A 22,746-nucleotide genomic window follows, 5' to 3' on the forward strand; every position below is an offset into this window, starting at 1 on the left:
TGAGTTTAGCTGAAAACGACAATTTGTTATATTTTCCAAGACTTGCAAATACATTGTTTACATGTTAAGGGGTCTTTAGGAATGTAAATGCTTACAAGAAAAAAAAAAATGGATGCAAATGCTCTGGTTTCTCTCAGAGTGTTCCTGGCTCATCCACTCACCCCCACTGATGAGATAACTCTTTACAGCTTTTAGATAATCTGTCCACCTCTATGGAGTTGTCATGCTCCATCATAACTGGATTGATTTAATGGCAACCCCGCTACTCTTTTCTCCCAGTTTTTCTTTACATGTTTTACATTTATCTATTAAATTAATTAAAATTAATAGTGTTTTGATAATCTGGAGATGCCCTTTGGGAAAATGGATATATTATGGGTGGTAATAGGGTTCTGTACCATTTCTTAAGCATGCTGTCCAGGACTTCAATTTTTGTTGTTTTTGTCATATGAGAAAAGCCCAATTTACTAAAGCTCTGTATTGACTGAAACACATCATATATGGTAGCATTAACAGTATTAACAGTATTGAACCAAGGTTCCTCTCTAAGAAATTACCCTAGTTGGGGATGCAGGGCTGCTTTAAGTTGCACTGGCAACAGTACTGACATTAGGGGAAATCTGGGATCTTCTTTTTGTCGTTCTCAATGACTCCCCCATTAGGATCAAGGTCTACCTTAGGCATCATGAAACCAAAGAGAAATAATGTGGATCTTTCTGGTGATTGTTACTCTGGAAAACAGGCATCCCTATTGGTTCATCTTGGGCCCATAATACCATGTGCGTGAACTTTGACAGCTAGTGTCTTAGTTTCTCATTATTAAAACAAAGACAAGGCTGTCATCCTTTGTGACTTTTGTAGAAACACACAAATCTCAAAAACATTCTTCTCCAATAGTCTCTTTGATATTGACTGCTTTCTATTGTTCTGTATAACTGAGTCTTCTATTTTGATGCAATGAGCATAAACCTCATTAAACTGAAGGCACATAAGGTCTCTATGAAGGACTAAAGTGGGAGATGGTATTTAACTAAGTTTGCAAATGCCTAGAATAATCTTGTCCTGAGCAACGAGGCTGAAGCGCTTGGCTCTCATGCTTGAGCCTTGATTAAAGGTACGTAACACACCTGGGCACAGAACACTTCCGGCTCTTTGATGGGTATGAAGGCACATGATCGTTATGCTGTGTGGGTAATAACAAATGCAATCATAAATAAAAGCTACAATTGATTGTACCTTTACTATTGTCCCAGCATTGTTTTAGCACTTTAAATAACAATACCAGCTAATGTTTTTGAGCAGTTCTGTGTGCCAGGCTCTGTAATAAATATTTTTACATATATTCTCTAACTTGAGCCTCACAACAGCCCTTGGGAATCTGTATAATTGTCTCCATTTAGCAGGTGAAGATAACGAGTTTCAGAAAGGTTACCTAACTTGTTCAAGGCCATGCAGCCAGTAAATGGCGGAAATGTTTCAAATGGGACCTTGAGAGAGTCCCAGGAGAAGTCAGCCTGTGTGGCCATGGTTGCCTGTTAGCATAACCTGAACAACTGTGGTTGCGGTGCTAGGTGATGACCTCAGTAAGAAATTACTCTCAGGCGGTGCCTGGGTGGCTCAGCTGGTTAAGTGTCCGACTCTTGATTTCAGCTCAAGTAATGATAGGGTTGTGAGACTGAGCCCCACGTTGGGCTCTATGCTCATCTCTCCCTCTCTCTCTCTGCCCCTCCAAAATAAATAAATTCTTAAAAAAAAAAAAAGAAAGAAAGAAAGAAAAGAAAAATACAAGAAGAAATCCATGAAAAGCCCTGCCCACTGCATGCAGATACGAAATTAGATATCAGAGCATATCTTAAGCCCTCTTAAGTCAGTAGGGCCCTGCTCAGGGCACTGCGTTCTTGGTCCATGTGACCATTCGCGTTTACTGTGCGCCGTAATGTGTCAGGAACTGTGCTGCCCACCAGAGAAATGAAGATGTGTCAATCAGGAGTTCCCGCCCTACAGATCAATGCGACCAGCTCCTGTAACAAGAGCAGATGTACAGAGTGTTCTGGAAGCGAGGAGGAGGGTCACTTGCATTAAATCATCCCCTGTTCAAAGGGCTGCGTTTATTAACAGCCGTTTCTGAAGGATCATACCAACACTTTGTTTTGCTGTTTAACCGGTTATTTTCCTTTACCTTGTTCTTCTTGATTCTCTTCATTCTCCAATTCTTTGGCTGCAAAGATGTCTTTAATGGAAATTAGGTCGTTTTTTAAGAGTTCCAGCTTCTCTCCATCAAGCGATGTTAAAAATGACTGAACCTGAAAACAGAAATAGGTCAGCGTAACTGTCATCTTTTCTTCTCATTACTCACATTTACACAGGGCCGTCCCCAGTTCTCCCAGGACTCAGGCGATTGGTGGTGTGTGTGTGTGGGGCGGCGGAGGGCAATGCCAGGTTGAACGCTGGATTTACTGCCTATGAACCTTGCAACTTTGGGTGAGTTACATAAGCTCCCTGGGCCTCAGCTTTTACAACTTTAAAGGGAGAGCCACACTTCATTGTGATCCTTTGTGACGTAAATGAAATAGTGACCGTGAAGAGACACAGGTGCAAAAGGCAGACGCTAAGTAAATTGTGGTGGTAGCTCTTGTAGCCAAGTGGTTAAAAACACACATGTTGTCAACTCTGAATTCAAAGATGAGCCCCGTGGGGCGCCTGGGTGGCTCAGTCAGTTAATCGACTGACTCCTGATCTCGGCTCAGGTCATGATCTCAAGGTCACGGGATTGAGCCCCACATTGGGCTCTGTGCTCTGCGCTGAGCATGGAGGCTGCTTAAGATTCTCTTTCTCCCTCTGTCCCTTCCCTGCTTGCTATCTCTCACTCTTAAAAAAAAAAAACAAATATGAGTCCCTCACTTATGAATTGTGTGACCTGGGATAATTTATTTAACCTTTCCATGTCTTTCCTTCCTTATCTGTAAAATGGGTTCTAATAGCATCTCCCTTGTAAGGTTGTTTTGAGGGTTAAATGAGATAATGTATTTAAAAGTACTTACAGTGACAGTCAAGAAATTACACATATGTCATGTATGTTAACATAAAAGAATATTAACATATGTATAATACATATACATATAAACAAACACATAAAGAAATGTTTTACATATACAGATATACATACATTATTACTTGCCAGATGTGGGTTATACACCAGAGCTACAAAAACACATGAGACATTTTTCTTCTCAGAGATCTTGCAGTCTAGAGGAGGAAAGCCCAGGCTAACCGCTAACGGCCATGACAGATGTGAATGGGGGGCAGTGGGGCACCAGGGAGGCGACTTCAGTCCCACTTGGGGAGACAAGAGGGTGGGCAGGGAGACTTCACAGAGGATGATGCTTGAGTTGACAACTTCCCTGTTCATTGTCTTCAGAGACCCTCTTTTGAAACTGACCGCGGTAAACACTTAAAAATTATTTGCACACATGGCCAGCCATCCTCTGTGAATCTGAAGACTGATTTGAACTTTCAAAATGGCCATAGTGCATGGAAAAACCATACAAAAAATGACATAAGACTGTAAAGTAGTAAAGTTTTCATTCTGCAGGTCAAACACTTGCTGGAGCCAGAACCAGCAGAGGAGCCGCAATGCCCCCTGGAATATGTTTTTGTATTCATTATGGTTGTAGATTCACACATCAGGGTAAGCGAGAGGGTTAGAGAGGGCATCAGGGATGCCAGGAAAACATTTTCCTAGAAGTTGTCATGTATATCAGGAGGACAGAATGCAATGGCAAGGAGCTCCGGAAGGAAGTGTGGCAGGAAGGCATCCACACAAACCCATCAGTCATGGAGTTCAGCAGGTGGAGGCAAACGCACCCTGCATGATGGCTGCCCCCACGTCCTTTGGCTCTGACCTTTTAAGAGCTTCTTTTCAGCTCAGATATTCATGATTAGGTCTCAGGGTCCTAGATAGGCCCACATCAGATTCCTACAATTCAGATGTATTTTTAAACAGCAGTTTTCAAAGAGTAAAATAAAAAAGGTAATTATTGAATAAATGTGCTTGAGCACAACACTTAGTGAAAATGTGGGGCATTATGGTTTCCTCATGTCTTCTGGAGGGGAGCCATCCTCTGGGAGGGAATGCACTGGGGTTGTATGCCTTGGGCATCCTTTGGAAAGGATTCTTTTTAGCAAAGGAATCTATTGTCAGCATCTTTCTACTACAGTATCTCTTTTGCTTCCTCCTAGTTCATTCCATTATGCCAAGGTGATGAGCATTGAATCTTTATTTCAATCCAATAATAAATAATCATGCACTCCTCAATAAATATTCATAGAATGCTGACTATATGCTTGGCATTCTGCTAAGTGTTGATGGGAACACAAGGGTAGACAGTCTGCCTTGTAAATCTTTTCCCTGAGAGGGAGTATAGAGTGCCATTTTGAAGATTCTTGCTTACTGTTCTTGTGAGCTATTGTGTATAATAGCAATTAAAATGATTAGTTTTTTCATAAGGTTTATAGTATACCACATTGTCATGCCTGTTGCCATCCTAAATCTAGTAGAGTAGTAATGATAATAATTCCTTATATTTCCATATAATGTGTCTATGTTTTAGCCAATAGCAAGGTCAGCAGAGGTGATGTGTATCATTTTCAGGTCAAGGCTCTTAAAAAATGGGAGTGTACCTTCTACACCTTTCTGTCCTTGTGCTGGTGGGATAAAGACAACAAAGAGGGCCTAGAAGATGGTAGAATCCAATGCTCTAGACTCAGACACAGGGGAGTCCACAGGGCCAAAGGGATGTGCCCACCCAGAGCCCACACTCCTTCTTCCAAACCACTCTCTAGGTACTAAAGTTGCTAAAGTTTCCCTCCCTCAGCCTGTATGGATCTCTACTCAGAATGTGCTCCTTATGGCAGGACCATCCACTGGAGGGTGCACCCCTAGGTCTAAGAGGTGGCTGTTAGCAGTGGCGTGGATGGAACTTGAACTAGGGTATCCTCACATGTACATATAAAGCCCTTGAAGTGAGAGATAGCTGGAAATAAAGACAGGAGAGCAGGCAGGAGGGTAGTATGGAAATGTGAGGAGTGTGAGAAGTCTGAATGGGAACCAGGCCTTCAAAGTCATTATAAAAGTGTATTTGTTAGGGTAGGATGACAGAATATATATATTTTTTAACAGTTTGTTTCAAAACTCCTTTAACTTCCAAGAATTTGGTGTGTAGAGGAGGTCTAGTTAAATTTGAATGATGAATATTTTCTTAGTGTAAGTGTGTGTCTCAAATATTGCAGAGGACATATTTATGTTAAAAAAGTATTCATTGTTGGGGCGCCTGGGTGGCTCAGTCGGTTAAGCGTCTGACTTCAGCTCAGGTCATGATCTCACTATTTGTGAGTTCGAGCTCTGCATCAGGCTCTGTGCTGACAGCTCAGAGCCTGGAGACCTCTTTGGCTTCTGTGTCTCCCTCTCTCTCTATCCCTCCCCTGCTCATACTCTGTGTGTGTGTGTGTGTCTCAAAAATAAACATTAAAAACATTTTAAAAAGAAGTATTCATTGTTTATTAAAAGTTAAAGCTTATCTTGTCATCCTGTATTTTTATTTGCTAAATCTGACAACCCCAGTAAGGATCTCCATTTGTATTCTTGCCTGAGGCAGGTGAACATCAGGACGGATCTAGTGGAGCCATGAGATGGACAGAGCGTGGCTCCTGAACCCCTAATTCAGGAAAACTGCCTGATGACCAGGCACTCCCATCTTGGACAGTTCTAGAATGAGGATAACGCCTACTGATTTGACCCATATATTTTTAGGACTTTTTTTTATAGCACCCAGTAACGCATTACTAATCCAAGAAAAAGTTCTGCATTCCCTACTATGCATCTATAAAAATCTCTAGGCTGGGGGAACAAAAGCAGAGCTTGTAGAACAGTGTGTAAACAGAGGGAAATGCATCCCTCCAGGGACCAAACCTCCTTCCTAGCAACGTCAGTCGTTTGGGGCTCTTTTCTAAGGACCTGGGACTCTTTCACAGCTGAAAGCTGCAGTGGAACTCTCCAGAATGGAATCTCTCTACCACTGTGATAACTACAAGAGACCACACATCCGTGTTATGTTTTTAATTAAAACAACACACATACACACACATATAAGAATGCATGTAAAAATAAAATGTCATCAACCTTATATATGCATATACATAAACATGTATAAAAAGGCAGCTAACATTTATTGAGTACTTATTATCTATTCAGCAAGCTGCAACTGGCTTCACGTGGATTATCTCATTTAATTCTTTAATGCTGCTATGAGGTAGGTTTTATTATTAATCCCATTTCACAGATAAGGAGATTGAGGTAAGATGGGTCCAAAATCATACAGCTACTGAGTGGTATTTGATCGCGTAATGTCTGACTCGAAGCCCAGCTTTTATAGGGAAAGATTTGTGATTCAGTGGAAAACTACATTTTCTAGAGCACATGTTACCAGGTTATCTGATTCTGAGTCTATGGGAGCAACTTCACAACTCTATGGATTGCACGAGCTGAGAGCAGTGCAAAATAATTCTAGTCTATAGACGTGTGAATAGATTCTGTCCAGCAGAGGAACAGCCTCACCTCCTGTGGTTTATGACCATTTGCACACTGGTTTCAAAATTGCTTTACTCCACGTAAATATGTGTGTTGGCTTTTCCCCTGAACCAATTATAATATCTGCTTGGTTCTTTCATTTAATTAAGAGGCTAAATAAATTCTTTAATTCACGTTCATTTTGTAACTGTATATGAGGCATGATTTTGTTCTTAAAAAATTACCCCCTTTAACAGTTTAACCACAAGACTGTTCCTGATGGCTCATGGATAACAACAATAAAAAAGAAATAAACACAGAAAAGTGACACATAACTCAATCATCTGGAAGGAGGGGGATTTCCATCCTGTTTGGTTCTTGGTTGCCTCTTATAGGGCAGAGGCCATGTTTCCTGGCTTAGGTGGGCATCAAGAATGTCTGTATCCCCTCCAAGTGCAAACATGGAGGACATGGCCGAGAGAGAGTCAAGAATCACTCCTCTACTGTAAGGCTCACTTCCAAGTTCCTCTTGCCATCAGGGGGCCTGCTTGTCCCCAGTGAATGTCACTGAGATGAGCTATGGCCCCTCCCAGGACGTTCAGCCAGGTGCTACCCTGTGGCTCCGCCAGAAAAACACCCCAAAGTACAATCAGCCTGACACCAGGCAAAAGAGCTGTATATATAACTAAGTGAATTAATAGTTTTATAGCACTTAGAATAGTGACTATATAAGTATCATATGAGTATTTGCTAAATAACTACCCTCCCCCACTCCCCATGTAGATCCTTTAAAAAAAAATCCCCAAACCCTGCTGATTTCTACTGTTTCTATTTTGTTTCTTGAGATCACAGTGATGGAGATGTGAATGTACAGGGCTATCAGGTAATTCCCAGGTTTCCATTCTGGAACATTCCCAGATAGAACTTTTTTTTTTTTTTAATGTTTATTTATTTTTGAGAGAGAGAGACAGAGTGAGAGCAGGGTAGAGGTAGAGAGAGAGGGAGACACAGAATCTGAAGCAGGCTCCGGGCTCTGAACTGTCAGCACAGAGTCCAGTATGGGGTTTGAACTCATGAATGGTGAGATCATGACCTGAGCTGAAGACTGATGCTCAACCAACTGAGCCATCCAGGTGCCCCCCCAATAGACCTTTAACCCCCAGCAAGATAATCCTGCCTTTTGTGGCCCAAGCTTTTTAACGAATGGGTGAACACATCACTATTTAGCCCATAAAACTCTATTAAAACCCTGCAGTCTGGAAGAAACATCAGCTGCTTTGTTTTCATTGGGTGGATATGGCAATGTGGCCTAGTAGGGCATCGCTGGTCTGGGTACATCACCAAAAGAAAGCACAGGGCCAGGAGCCTGACAGGCAAGTTTCTGAGCAACCTTTGGCACCATGAAGTGTGGTGGTGATGACTCTTATTTTGCTGGCCCTCTTGGGGGCAGGGAGGGGTAATAGCTTAGCATAGGACAGAGAGGAAATAATATGGAGCACGAGGGGTCATCAAACTGTATCATATTTGTGACCCTAGCACACTACTAACAAGGCCCTAAACATGAGATATTTTAATGGCAGATTTTCCAGTTTCTCTCATGTATAAGAAAACAAATTAGTGAACATGGAATTTTATTTTATTTATTGTTATTATTATTATTTTTTTTTTTTAGAGAGAGAGAGCATGAGCAGGGGGAGGGCCAGAGGGAGAAGAGAGAGAATCTTAAGCAGGCTCCACACCCATCACAGAGCCTGACACGGGGCTCGATCTCATAACCCTGAGATCATGACCTGAGCTGAAATCAAGAGTAAGACGCTCAACAAACTGAGCCACCCAGGTGCCCCAGTGAACATGGTATTATACGTGAGCAGGGCTGACATACCTTGCTTTCACTTTCATTGGACAGAATTTCCAGGGCTTCCAGGTGTGACAAACCTTGATACTCATCAAACAGCATCCCGTAGTGTGCGGTCCTCTTGGCCGTGAGCTGCTGGGCCAACCTCTGCTTCTCTTTCTCCTTGGCTTCTCTTAACATCTGCAGAAATACACAGTGTTTGTGTCCTGGGTGTATGCTGGGAAGCCTCATTTCCTGAATCAGGGGAGATAAGGGCTGGCTTTGTATTTGTGAAGAGTAGGTTTTAGTTACTTGGGAATTTCTAACACAATGATTCTTTGATTGATCCTACTGACAATTTTTACATAATATTCCACTTTGAGTTTTCCATGTTCGTTATATACATGAAAAGACAAAGCAAAAATTCTATGCCTGGGAACAGGATTGGAAAGAAGCACATCCGAACCGTGGTTTCCGCTGAAGTGTTTTCCGTGTGTGATTAATTTCCTTATTTTCTAAAATATCCAAATTATCTATAACGAGCAAATCGATGCACACCAGGAAAGTCTAATCTATTGTGATAGGGTTCACTGCAACTTCGGCACCCAGGCAGACCTCAAGGCAGTCACAAGCTGGTCTGCTTTGATCTGAATTGCGTTATTTTAAAAAATTTTATGTGGGTGGCTATTAACCATCTTTGATGAACAATATTAATAAAATATAAACTCATAACGTATTTCTCATCAGATACTAAGTATAAAGAAGAATATTAGCTTATTGATGCTGGAGAAGTAGGACTGTGAATGGAGTTCCTCTCCATGTTGATCATTGCTCTCCAGTTATTTTTTTTGTTGATTAAATAAAGAGAGCAAAGTGAACACCGAGTCCCCCAGTCACTCCCAATTTCCTGCACTTGCTTTCTGTGATTCTAAGCCTCTTTTATTTGATTCCTCATTAAGTTTACTGGGCATTACATATATAGGGTTCTTTAGTGTCTATGGAGAGCACCATAAACACAGTGGCCACCACAAATTCACAAGGGAAAGATCATGGAAGAACAGACCGTGGTTTTTAATGTGCATCAATAAAACAATCGACCCCATTTCTCCTTTTGGGTTCTTGAGGCGCTTAGCCAAAAACTCACTGGGCTGCAGACAGAATTCTCCCCTCTCTCTGTCTTTAACATTAATATGTACAAGCTCTGAATTTTAAATTTTCAAAACAATCTCATCAAATTACCACTGGGGATTTAAAAAAATTTTTTTAACGTTTATTTATTTTGAGAGAGAGAGAGAGAGAGAGAGAGAGAGACAGAGTATGAGTGGAGGAGGGGCAGAGGGAGTGGGAGACACAGATTCTGAAGTGGGCTTCAGGCTCTGAGTTGTCAGCACAGAGCCCGATGAGGGGCTCAAACTCATGGACTGTGAGATCGTGACCTGAGCTGAAGTCAGACGCTCAACCGACTGAGCCACCCAGGCGCCCTGAAATTCTCCATTTTAGAGGTATGTGAATTTCAGCCAAAGAAGCATAGTTAGCCAGTTTCTGGACTTGGTCACATTTCCCCCACATTATCACCTTCTTAACTAGAATGAAATTTATATCTATACATATATACTTATATATAGACACATATATAGGCTTATAGGTAGGTACATGTGTATATATAATATATAGTATGTACATATGTATCTATATAAATTTTATATATAAGTCCTGTGGCAACAATATTCCTACATGCTCACCAAATACCCTTTCCGTCCTAGACACATAACTGAACTATATTTCTCAGCCCCTTGAGTTGAATTAGGTAGACTCTGTGGAAGTTTTGGCCAAAGGAATGAGGGTAAAGTGACGTATATCACTTCCAGGGAGAAGTCCTAAAGTGTCCTACCTACCGGGCCCTCCCATATTCCTTCCCCTTCTATGAGGCTGGAAGTAAAGATTTTAGGACGGCAGATCCACAAGATAATGGACTCAGAAAAGAGCTATCTAGAGAGTCCCTGAACAGGGACATTCACGCTGCAGGAGCGAAAGTTAGATTTTTTTGCTCTTAGCCACATCGATCCTTGGGGGTTGGTGTTTTAGTTTCATTTTCATTTTGCAACATCTGGTATTAATTATCTGATTAATACAAATGTATTTTCTTTTGCAGGATCGGTAGGCTGGTGGTTTGGATGATCCTGCCAAGTCCTGACCTGAGCTATAATATCAGAGTGGTTATATGAAGGTTACTCTGGAAGAGACCAGAGGAAATAGCTTAAAACAAAAGCTTTTCAGGAAATGCCACTAACATGATGTCAGTGATGGCTCCTTAGTGGCTTCCTAGTGTTGAGCCAGGAGAAGGTATGTTTGTCCTGCCTATGAAATTTATGAAATCTGGGGCTGTATCAGCTGCTCCTGATTTCAGGAAGGCAGAGACAGACCTGGCATATCTGCCTGTTACGGAGGAAGGGACCAGGAGCATGTCCGCACTGTGGAGCATGAACTGGGCATGTGCCATCCGAAACAGCAAGTTCACTATTAGGGTTTTATACTTGGAAAAGAAAATAAATATTACTTTTAAGTTCTTTAACTACTATAGGTAAGCAAAACACAGATTAAATTCTTTTTTTTTTTTTTTAAGTAAGCTCTACGTTCAACGTGGGTCTTAAACCCATGACCTCAAGATCAAGAGTTGCATGCTCTACCGACTGTACAAGCCAGGTGCCCCACAGATTCAATTCTTCATATCGTATTTCCCAAGGAGGGTTGGAAAACTTTAAAACTTGAAGTGTGAGAAGAGAGGCCCATCCTTGCACATAGTAAGAGGACTATAAATTAAAATTCCAATGAGATGCCATTTCCACCTATTATATTGACACACAGTAATACAACAACAATAACTACTGTTCCTGAGTGTTTGCTAAGAGTCCAGTACTCTTCCAACTCACTGAATCTTTACGTCAAAGCTATCAGTAGGTATTGATGTTGCACCCAGTGCACAGGCGAGTAAACCAGGGCACAGAAGAATTAAGTAACCTGCTCAAGGTCATGTGGCTAGAAAGTAGTAGAGCTGGAATACATACAATGATGCTTTCAACCGAATGCTTGTGTCCCCCCAAAATTCATTTTTTAAGTTTATTGATTTATTTTTGAGAGAGAGAGAAAGCGTGCGTGTGTGCAAAAGCACACAGTGGGGGAGGGGCAGAGAGAGAGAGGGAGACCCAGAATCTGAAGAAGGCTCCAGACTCCAAGCTGTCAGTGCAGAGACTGACATGGGGCTCAAACTCACAGGACTGTAAGATCATGACCTGAGCTGAAGTTGGACACGACCAGCTGAGCCACCCCGGTGCCCCGCTCCCCAAATTCATAGGTTGAGACCTAATCCCCAATGTGATGGTATTTGGAAGTAGGGCCTTTGGGAAGGGATTAGGTCATGAGGGTGGAGCCCTCATGAATAGGATTAGTGTCCTTATAAAAGAGCCCCCACAGGGCTTCTTGCCCCTTCTACCATGTGAAGACACAGCGAGAAGACGAGAAGATGGCTATCTATGAACCAGGAATGGGCCATCACCAGACAGTGAAATCTGCCAGCACCTTGATCTTGGGCTTCCCAGCCTCCAGAACTATGAGAAATCAATGTTTGTAGCTTATAAGAAACCTAGTCTTATATTTTGTTGTAGCAGCCTGTGTGGACTAAGACAAATGGCAAAAATGTAATAATCTTCAAGAAATTATTAAGTGATTAAAGCAAGGTACAAATGGGTGTGGTTAGCATGCTACCATTTGTCTGCAAAAGTATATATGTATCTGTATCTCTGTCTATGTCTATACCCATATCTATAGCTATATGATAATTCTGACAGAATCCATAAGAAGCTGTTAATAGCGTTTGCCTCCCATGAGGAACCCAGTGGCTGGGAACAGGTGCATTAGAAACTCAATTTTCATTCTCTACTGTCTTAGGTCATTTGAATTTAAATCACATGCTTTAAAATACCTATTAAAAAAGATAAATAAAAAGGTATTTACTTTACTGACTGAAAGAAAGGATGGCAAAAGTATTTAATCCCACCTGAGATAAGGAAACGGTTCTCTCCATGAGTGTCTTGGTCCGCTTAAAGCCTGGGTCACTCTCCGCAAGGACATTCATGGTTTTCTTACCAATGAATTCCAGAGCGTCCAGACCGCCCGTTAAGACGCTTTTACCCTGCAGATGAGATAATCACATGAGATTAGCTTTTGCCTTTTGCAATTTCACAGCAGTCAGAAACTCGCAGAAGGCACTATGTGCAAATATTAAAATCAATATGAAGTCACAATTTTTTCTCATCAGGGATTTAACATCCACTTAATGCTGTTTTCTTTTCCTTGGAAGGACATATGGCATATAATTTGTAGGGCATACAATATTATTTAAAAAGGATGCTTAGGAAAAACCAAAGCATATTTGGGATTAATTTTTACTGGCTCTATGTGTATGAATAGAATACGTATCTAAGACATGAAATTAATAGGTGATCCCATTACTGTTTTTGTTTGAAAGAATGTTAACCTGAGTAACAGAATTGTTTGGAGCAGTCTATTAAAATGTCAAATACTCTTGCCAATTTAGCAAATTCTTTAATCTAGGGCCTTGGAGTATGGGACCCTCAGGCTGTTTCAGATGGCCCTTGCATACTTTCAGAAACTAGCAATAACTGCCTATAATTAGTATATTCATGAAATAAGACAGGTTGATTTCCATATACGGCTGCCTTTAGAAACTGTTCCATCATACAGTGATCCTGCAAATCCTCTTGTCAGCCATTGTTTTCCTTAAAAAAGAAAGATCAAAACAACCAAGATTTACTCACATAAACTGTTCATATAAATAGAACTGCTCACATTTCTTTTTTTTTTTTTTTAATTTTTTTTTTCAACGTTTTTATTTATTTTTGGACAGAGAGAGACAGAGCATGAACGGGGGAGGGGCAGAGAGAGAGGGAGACACAGAATCGGAAACAGGCTCCAGGCTCCGAGCCATCAGCCCAGAGCCTGACGCGGGGCTCGAACTCACAGACCGTGAGATCGTGACCTGGCTGAAGTCGGACGCTTAACCGACTGCGCCACCCAGGCGCCCCAGAACTGCTCACATTTCTTTACAGCTTCTGTTCATATACTCCAACTACACAACTGCAATTATACTATGCACACATCTGTGTTTTTTCTGCCTTACATGAACTATACACATTATATTTTATTAAGATATTATTGCCTGTGTACATTTTCCAATCTTCATAATTTTTGCTTCATTAGCAATATTAGACTTCGCTGAATTAATATACTTTAGTAGGCATTTCCATCTTGGACATTTAGACGCTGTTTTCAGATTTGGGGGCCATTCAATATTCACATCAGAAAACAGATTTTAACACACGTATATTGTGGAAGGACTATGGGATATCACAATTCATACTTTTGCATGATTTGATTTATGTCTTTTAATATTCTACGAGGGATTACTTCAGTAGAGAATAAAATGGGAGAAAGAAGGACATGGAGACTTTGATTAAGGGCAAAGCTGGTGGGAGTGTCTGGAACTTGGGAAAAGAAAGTATCAGAAGGTAGGAGAGAACGCAAAAAGGAATCGAGGGTGCTGAAGACAAACTCAGAGTGCCCTGCGCTGTCACTCAGGGAGACGATGAACTCATTTCTTATAACCAGGGATATGAAAGAGCTCCGCCCCATCCCCAACCCGACCGCCTCCACATGTAGGGATACTGGACATGTGTTGCTGTTTGACTCCTAAAACACATTTGCTGCTTCTCATTCAGCCTACTTAGTCTAGAGGGCCCTGAGTTGCAAGGAGGAGAGCACGCATTTTCTAATTCTGGCATGCTCTGACCCCAAAGTCCGGTAAGACGACTTCACATGTGTGTCCACAGCTTCCTCTTCTTCCCACATTGCACTGTACTCACCTTTGAGTTGGCTCTGTCTTCCAGGATGTTGTGCCCTCTTGTTTGTCCACATATGCCCAGCATCTAGCATAGTTCCTGGCACATAGTGAGGGCTGATTACCTTTTTTTCTTTTAAGTTTTTTTTAATGTTTATTTTTGAGAGAGACAAAGCGTGAGCAAGGGAGGGGCAGAGAGAGAGAGAGAGAGAGAGAGAGAGAGAGAGAGAGAGAGAGAGAATCCCAAGCAGGCTCCAGACTCTGAGCTGTCAGCACAGAGCCTGACACAGGGATCGAACTCACCAACGGTGAGATCATGACCTGAGCCAAAGTCAGACGCTTAACTGACTGAGCCACCCAGGTGCCCCCACCTTTTTGTTTTTTAAATGAATGAATGAATAAATTGGACATCAACTATACTTCTAGAAAAAGTAGTTGGTTGGTTTTTACACAGCAGAAAAAAACCTTTTCTTCCTGACACTGAAGACCGGCTAGCTGTATCATCTCATCTGGGGTGTCTCCCCGCTTTTTCATTATTCATCAGTGTTTTGCTGCCAATAATGAGCTTCTTGAAGAGGCAGACAGGGATCTGGGGCAGGGGATAAACTTAGGGTTATTTAAGGAATGGGGAGAGTAGGAATGGGAGGTTAAGATGGGGGAAATATGTTGGTCTTAGTTATCTGGAAACACTTCAGAAACATCTCGGGATGTTGTTTCCAATTCCTTACCAGCATTTTTTTTTTTTTTTTTTTTTTGGTATCTGAATGGCTTTATAATCTTCAAATTGAAGATTAAGAAACATAGACCTGGGGCGCCTGGGTGGCTCAGTCGGTTGGGCGGCTGACTTCGGCTCAGGTCATGATCTTGCGGTCCGTGAGTTCGAGCCTCGCGTCGGGCTCTGTGCTGACAGCTTGGAACCAGGAGCTTGCTTCAGATTCTGTGTCTCCCTCTCTCTGACCCTCCCCCGTTCATGCTCTGTCTCTCTCTCTCTCATAAATAAATAAACGTTAAAAAGAATTTAAAAAAAAAAGAAACATAGACCATCGAAGAAAACCAGCTGTCTCCGCTCTAAGAAAGAGCCCTCTCTCCTCCCCAGCCGGAGGCTGTCCTTGCAGCTGTTGGAAAGGACACTGTTACAGCAGACTGAAAACGTTCCTTCTGAGCAGTCCTTTCTTTTAAACATAAAATGTATTTCATTTGCTCTTATTATTTTGGTGCCAAGGTTACGCCTACTCTGTAGGAGAAAGCATAACAAAACCATAGTCCGAAGTTATGAGCAAGACCATCTTTTCTCTGATGTATCTAGGTCACGGGTAAACACAGATATCGAAAGAAGGCGCTGGGAGAGACCAGGGAAAACAGAGAAAGCAGCTAACGACTTACTGTGTTTTGAACCACATTGGTGATGGCGGACAGCATGCCCCGAGACCCGGATGAGGGAGAAGTGGGTGGGCTTTCTGTGGGACTCTGATCTGTGGCCACATCTGCTAGTAAGGAGAGAAACATCCTCTTAGAGTTCAGTCTACTGATCCGGACTTAGAAATCTTCTATTTGCGCACATAGTGCGATACAGCTGAAGTCCAAGAAGCCCCCAGATAAACAGATCGCTCACTTTGAGGGACTCCACTTTCGGTATCAGGTTGGGCCCCTTCAGAAGAGCTGGAGTTTACACCATGAATCCGTAGTGTGGCTCCTGCTTTTTCCTTGACTGCTGTCAATCCATGACCTGCCAGGAAAATAAAAATACCGTTCCCAATACAATAGAAACCCACAGTCTGCAATTCGATAGCTCATGTTCCAGAGCTGTTGTAAGCTGTAGGCGTATACCCCGGTTGCAAGAGCATGTAGTGATTAACAGCATGGACTTTGCAATCCCTCTCATTTGTTTCTCAGACGGTCTGCTTAGCAACCTGGGATTCCAAATCCAAGATATCTGTGAATAGGATCCCTGTCTTTTCCTCTTTACTCTCTTCTAAACTCCTCAAAACAGGCATGCATCATTCAGTTTTGAATTCCTTGCAGGCCTAGCCCGGTCACAGACACTCAATTAATAGTCACCGAACTGAAATCGGGTGAGGCCCAGCATGCTCTTTCAAAGTGTTAGTCATTCTTTCAGTGCGGAGAGTGCAAGGTCTGGAGCTGACATGTCAAAATCAAAAGTCCAATCAGTGAGCAAACCAGGAAGAGCACCCAGTGGCTCTGCCAGTTGTCCTAAGCAGTAACGGTCTGCATGCAAGCTCCTACAGTCGTCGGCCAGGCTGGAGGTCACTGGCTTTACGCCATCTGAGCAGGGCCAAGATGCCTATAGTCTCCAGAGCCCAGCACAGTGGGTGTTCAATAACTATTTGGTAAACACAGAGCTGACCTCTTCATCCAAGCACCGTGTGCCACACACACAAACAACCCCTGGCCTGACAGAGAAATAGTCTTGGCTACATTTTATTCTGGACCAATTAATTTTTCTCCTTAGAGGCCCCCATGATGAACCACAGCTTTTCTCAAGTTCCCACTGAACACAAAAATTAATGGTCTACTGACTGTCCTAAAATGGCTTTTTGAGTTCTTTTGGAGAAACAGCCTGGGATGCCACTGTCCCAGCACTCACCTCCCCCTTAGCATCACAGGAAGAAAGGGAAAACGATTTTGCCAGGGACCCAGGCAACATCAGTTGCTAAAACCAAAGGCAGCAGCAATATTAATATGTGGGGGAAAAAAATCCCAAGTCATGGCAGGATTTGAGAGCCAAAGAGAACCACCTAGTCTTAGAAGGCACCATTAAAATGACCCACTGTCCATCTCCTGAATAAGAGAAAGACACAGATGACTCCCAAACCCAAATAGTAGTATTTTATCAGTTGTAACTTTATTTATCAGAGTGATCTTAACATAATCAGGGCACTAATATTTACCAGAGGACTAATTACATCCAGTGGAAACCACCTGTCATTATACACTATCTAGAAAACAGGGAAACTTAAATAACATTATTTACAATGTTTAAAACATTAATTTCACAAGAAACATATGCCTATATTCATGCGCAGCTCATTAGATACAGTTCAAATTCATTATCAAGTTACTTGGAACAAACATGACCTATAACTGCTAAAACTAAGGCTTGAACTCATTCTCTTTAGCTTCTAGTAAATTCCAAGCATTTCAATGGAAATTTATTGAAGTTTCAGTAACACCTTCAAGTTACAAGATACCATCTAGCCTATTTACGTATGAGTCCATATTACTTGCCATATTTTAAAAACACACATATTTTCCAAAAGGAAAGAATATACATACAAATCTCAAATAGGATTCTCATTGAGATTTCTGAGGGCTAACATAAAGGCATAACTGAGTTGGAGAAGACAGGGAGGAGTCTGCTACATTTTCTTTGAGAAAGCCGTATAAGAAAGATGATTCCACATCCTTCCTTGAGAACATGCAGGATTTAATGGACCACACTGTCATTATCTCCTATTTCGCCTTTTATACCCCTTTCACGTGAGGACCATCTCTGATTCTTTTCCTAGGGAAGAACAGCTTCTCACCATCTCAGAACATACATGATTAGGGGTATGTCCCCATAAATTGCCTCTAGAAAAGTTACTTTGTTTCTGGAAGGAAATACCATTTTTGTGTTCAGATAAATGGGATGTGTCTGTTTAATACACATGACACTACGTTGCTACTCCAGCCACTCATAAACACACACACACACCTATACACCCACACTCACGTACACACACACATCTACACACCCACACCTATGCACACACTCACTTACACACACACACACACCCATCCATACCCCCCCCAATACTGCCACAGCTTTCCTTAGTATAATTGATATACAAAGAATTGCACATATTTAAGTTTGCCCCAATTATATTTTCTGATATTCTTTCTGAATTCTTTTGTTAGTGAAAGTACATCATTAGTGCATTCTACTAAAATTAGAAAGCTATGGTTCTTCACAGATAAGGTTTAATGATGCCACACCCTACTTTGAAGAATAACTTCTAAAACTTTACTTAGTGTGACATCTAGTGCCCAGAACAAGGAAGTAATATATGGAATCATTTTTGCCTTTTGACTGTGAGTGATTCATTCTCAGAGATACTGATTCGGTTCTACCAATAGCAGAAAAACAACAACAACAAATACGAATAATACTATAGTGTATAATTATGGATTCCTCACACATCATTGTGAACCCTAAGTATCCTCAAAGAAATGAAATTCCTTCAAATTCCATGGGTCTAAAGATGGAATATCCTTTACCCCTGGACTTATTGCAGCAAAAATAGGTGAATATTGCAAAGAAGATAAGAATGTTATACAATGAGGCGCCTGGGTGGCTCAGCCAGTGGAGCACCCCACTCTTGATTTTGGCTCAGGGAATGGTTCCAGGGTTGTAGGATCAAGTCCCGTGACCGGCTCTGGTGCTGAGCATGGAGGCTGCTTAATATTTTCTCTCTCTCCTTCTGCCCCTCTCCCCTGCTCTCTCTCTAATAAAAAATAAATAAATAAATGAAAAACAAAATAATGTTGTACATATGCTGTGATATGGTATCATTTAAAAAAAATTTTTTTTTCAACGTTTATTTATTTTTGGGACAGAGAGAGACAGAGCATGAGCGGGGGAGGGGCAGAGAGAGAGGGAGACACAGAATCAGAAACAGGCTCCAGGCTCCGAGCCATCAGCCCAGAGCCTGACGCGGGGCTCGAACTCACGGACCGCGAGATCGTGACCTGGCTGAAGTCGGACGCTTAACCGACTGCGCCACCCAGGCGCCCCGATATGGTATCATTTTAAAGCAAATGTTAAATGATTGGCTGGTGTTTAATTTCTCACCTATACCCTAGTGGTAAACATCTTAAACTTAGGAGTCTGGAGTCTTGTGGAGGAATTTTGGTTCCACCATTTATTAGTTGTGTGATCTACATGAGTTACTTAACCTCTGAGTCTCTACTGTTGTGTCTTCTTTGAAAGGGGGATTGTAACATCTATCTCCCAGGGTTCTGTAAAATCACCAAGGAGAAATACATGATACCCTTGGTATCGGCCAACATTTTTTGAACACTTACTATGTCCCAGGCACTGGACTAGTTATTTCTAGTAAAGTAAATTATCTCATTTAATCTTCTCACTATGAGATAAGGGATACTATTATGCCTGTTTCACAATGGAGAAAACTGAGATATTGGTGACATGAAATAATTTGCCCATGGTCCCAAACCTGCAGAGGCAGGTTTTGAACCCAGTCCTAACTCTAGAATTTACACGCTTAACCATTATGCTATATTAAGAAAGTTTTATATGCCATTTACAGTGGATTAAATGTCATTTTAGTCCCATTTCTATAACTTCTTGGAAATCAGATCCTTGATCTGATTTTTTATTTTTAAAAAACTAGCTTAGGCTAAAATTACTGGACTTCCCTTACCTTGACTAGACAGCAAGGCAAAGGCCACTTCTGGAGTGAAATCTTCTTCTAATTCTGCCCCTTTCAGTCAGGGGTTGGCAGGTGTGATGTTTTTAGAATCATCCCCATGCTGTGCAGGCACAGATCCTAGATGCTGTGTGGTGTTATCTTATACATCCAGTTTAAGTTTTTTTTCCCCTCAAAAAGCACATGATATCACCAAGCCATTATTTTGTGAGTTCCACCAAGATTAAAACCCATTAAAGCGAGGTCTCCCCTCTTTGTGGAGGAAGAAACTAATTTGTTGCCAAGAGGTAACTTAGGGAAGCAAGAGTAGTTCTCTGCAGCACCCTGGATGACTGGCTAACTCTACAAGTATTTTCTTTCTTCTTCTTCTTTTTTTAATGTTTATTTATTTTTGAGAGACAGAGTGTGAGCCAGGAGGGGTAGAGAAAGAGGGAGACATAGGATCCGAAGTGGACTCTGCACAGACAGCAAAGAGCCCGATGTGGGGCTTGAACTCATGAACCTTGAGATTACGACCTGAGCCAAAGTCAGACACTTAACCAACCGAGCCACCCAGGTGCCCCTCCATGAGTACTTTCTACTGGTCCCATATGGTAAAGCCCATGCACGCAGGGGACCAGCTAACTCATTCAGAGGACTCCCCCTATTTTAATTTTTAATACAATGTTTCCTTCTTTTCCATTTCTTTATTTTTCTTTAAGAAATGGATATATATAAAAGAAACTTAAAAAAAACTCATAATTTCACTTTCCTGATCTACCTGGTTGATTTTTAAAACAAAAACATTTATATTACCAAATTCAAAGAGTTTAGAATCACAGACAACAGAAGGTGGGCCAGCCTCTTTCTCCCTAGACTACTTCTGGTGACTTACTAACATAATAGACAGTAGAGTCTATGAGCTTATAAAAGCCTATGGAAACGTTTAAGACCTGAAAAAAAATGTTGCTTCTAAAAGACAGAAAGGAAAATATGCAAATTGGAAATAGAAATTAATCAATACTTACTTAAATGTATTCAAAATGTGATATTAGGTCAATGGGTCAGCTACAGTTCAAATGAATTCAACTCTTACATAGTCATATGTAAATTATGTATTTATTTACTTTAGAAGTTTTTAATGTTTATTTTATTTTTGAGAGAGAGCGAGAGAGCGAGTGCTTGAGCACAAGAGGAGGAGGGGCAGAAGGAGAGGTTGAGAGAGAGAATCCCAAGCAGGCTCCACACCGTCAGCACAGAGCGTGACGTGGAGCTCGATCCCACAAACCGTGAGATCTCGACCTGAGCTGAAATCAAGAGTCAGATACTAACCTGACTGAGCCACCCAGGCGCCCCTGTAAATTATATATTTAATGAGGCATATGGCTGTGTTTCATTACATTTGCTGTGATACAGGAGGAACTTCAAAAAGGAAAAGTGCTTGGAGCTCTTAAAAGACTTTAAGTGACCCTACCTTCCTCTCTGCGCCCCTGGTCCCCCATTTCCTTCTAAAGATAACAACCCTTATTTGTTTCTTGTGATTTTTTTTCAAGAACATTTTTAAAAAGCATATATCTATGTAGAAGTGTTCCGGACCGGGCTTCTTCTACTTCAAAATATACGGCACATGCAGGTGGTGGTAGGGGCCGAGTGTGGTGCCCTGTGCATTATGGGGGACATCTCTGGAGAGTCATCCTGACCCTACCCCCCACCCCCTCCGCCGCTCCCTAGGGGACAAACTGAGGCCTCTGACAAACCTGCATTGCAGTTCTGCTTCCCAATCCTTCACTCTCCTGCAAGGCTTGATCCTGAGAGCACTTCACAGTGAAACTCCACAGCCTAACTTCTGCCTGTGTCTCCCCCAGGCATCTGACCTACAACACTCATCTGCCTCATTCTTTTTTTTTTTTTTTCAGTGCTTATTTATTTATTTTGAGAGAGACGGCACACGAGCAGGGGAATAACAGAGAGAGACAGGGAGAGAGAGAATCCCAAGCAGGCTCTGTGCTGTCAGTGCAGAGCCCGACGCTGGGCTCGAACTCACGAACTGTGAGATCACGACCTGACCCAAAATTAAGACTTGGACGCTTAACCGACTGAGCCACCCAGGTGCCCCTACCTCATTCTTTTTAATGGTTGCATAGAGGGGCGCCTAGGTGGCTCGGTCAGTTAAGCATCTGACTCTTGATTTTGGCTCAGGTCAAGATCTCACGGTTCGTGAATTCAAACCCCATGTCAGGCTCTGTGCTGACAGCTGCGAGCCTGGAGCCTGCTTCAGATTCTGTGTCTCCCTCTCTCTCTGTTCCTCCTTCTCTTGTGCTGTCTCTCTCTAGACAAATAAACAAGCCTTAAAAAAAGCTTAATGGTTGCATAGATTATTCTTCCAAACATCTACATTGCACTACATCCAAATAGCTAACATGCTCTGTGGATGGATACTTGAGGTGTTTTAAGTTTTTCATATATGCCCGGCCAACTCCCTCACCTCCTTCAGGTCTTTGCTCCGTTATCACCTCCCTGAGACCTATCCCTCACCACCATTTTAAAACCTTAACCTGTGCTCCCTACTCCACTTTATGTTTCTCAGAGACTTACACTTTCTAGCCCTCTATATAATTTCCTATTTATTATGTATATTGTCTATTGTCTGTCTCCTTCCAGTCATATGTAAGCCCTGCTAGGGCAAGGGTCTTTGTGTCTTGTGCTCACTGCCTTATCTCCAGTGCTTAGAATAGTGTCTGGAACAGTAAGCATTTGCTGAGTGAATTCTGTATTGAACATCTTTTTATATATTAATGAATTTTTTCAAAGGATCAGCAGAACTACTGGGTTAGAAGGTATGTGCATTTAAAATTTTATGGATAATGCTAATTGCTCTTCTGAAAGTTGTATCAGTTTAAACTCTGGGTGAGTTTTTGAGAAATACAGCAGTTAAAATTTTTTTTTCAATGTTTGTTTGTTCATTTATTTATTTTTGAGACACAGAGAAAGACAGAATATAAAT

General features: G+C 41.7%; 1 protein-coding gene across 5 annotated transcripts in view; it reads right to left on the reverse strand.

Moving 5' to 3' along the window:
* The window catches only part of FAM114A1 (family with sequence similarity 114 member A1), a 69,297-nt gene that overhangs the window by 17,379 nt on the left and 29,172 nt on the right, over positions 1 to 22,746 (reverse strand). For 2 of the 5 annotated variants that reach the window (XM_030314043.1, XM_032593007.1), the window contains exons 4-8: positions 15,926 to 16,039; positions 15,697 to 15,797; positions 12,454 to 12,588; positions 8,448 to 8,600; positions 2,180 to 2,303 (exon numbers count right to left, since the gene is read on the reverse strand). In XM_030314043.1, the coding sequence (XP_030169903.1) occupies positions 2,180 to 2,303; positions 8,448 to 8,600; positions 12,454 to 12,588; positions 15,697 to 15,797; positions 15,926 to 16,039 (627 nt within the window). Of the gene's footprint in view, positions 1 to 2,179; positions 2,304 to 8,447; positions 8,601 to 12,453; positions 12,589 to 15,696; positions 15,801 to 15,925; positions 16,040 to 22,746 lie in introns of those variants that run through there. The other 3 variants (XM_030314042.1, XM_030314044.1, XM_030314045.1) reach the window with 2 other exon arrangements.

The sequence above is a fragment of the Lynx canadensis genome, chromosome B1 (genome assembly GCF_007474595.2).
Source record: "Lynx canadensis isolate LIC74 chromosome B1, mLynCan4.pri.v2, whole genome shotgun sequence".
Classification (NCBI taxonomy): Eukaryota; Metazoa; Chordata; class Mammalia; order Carnivora; family Felidae; genus Lynx; species Lynx canadensis.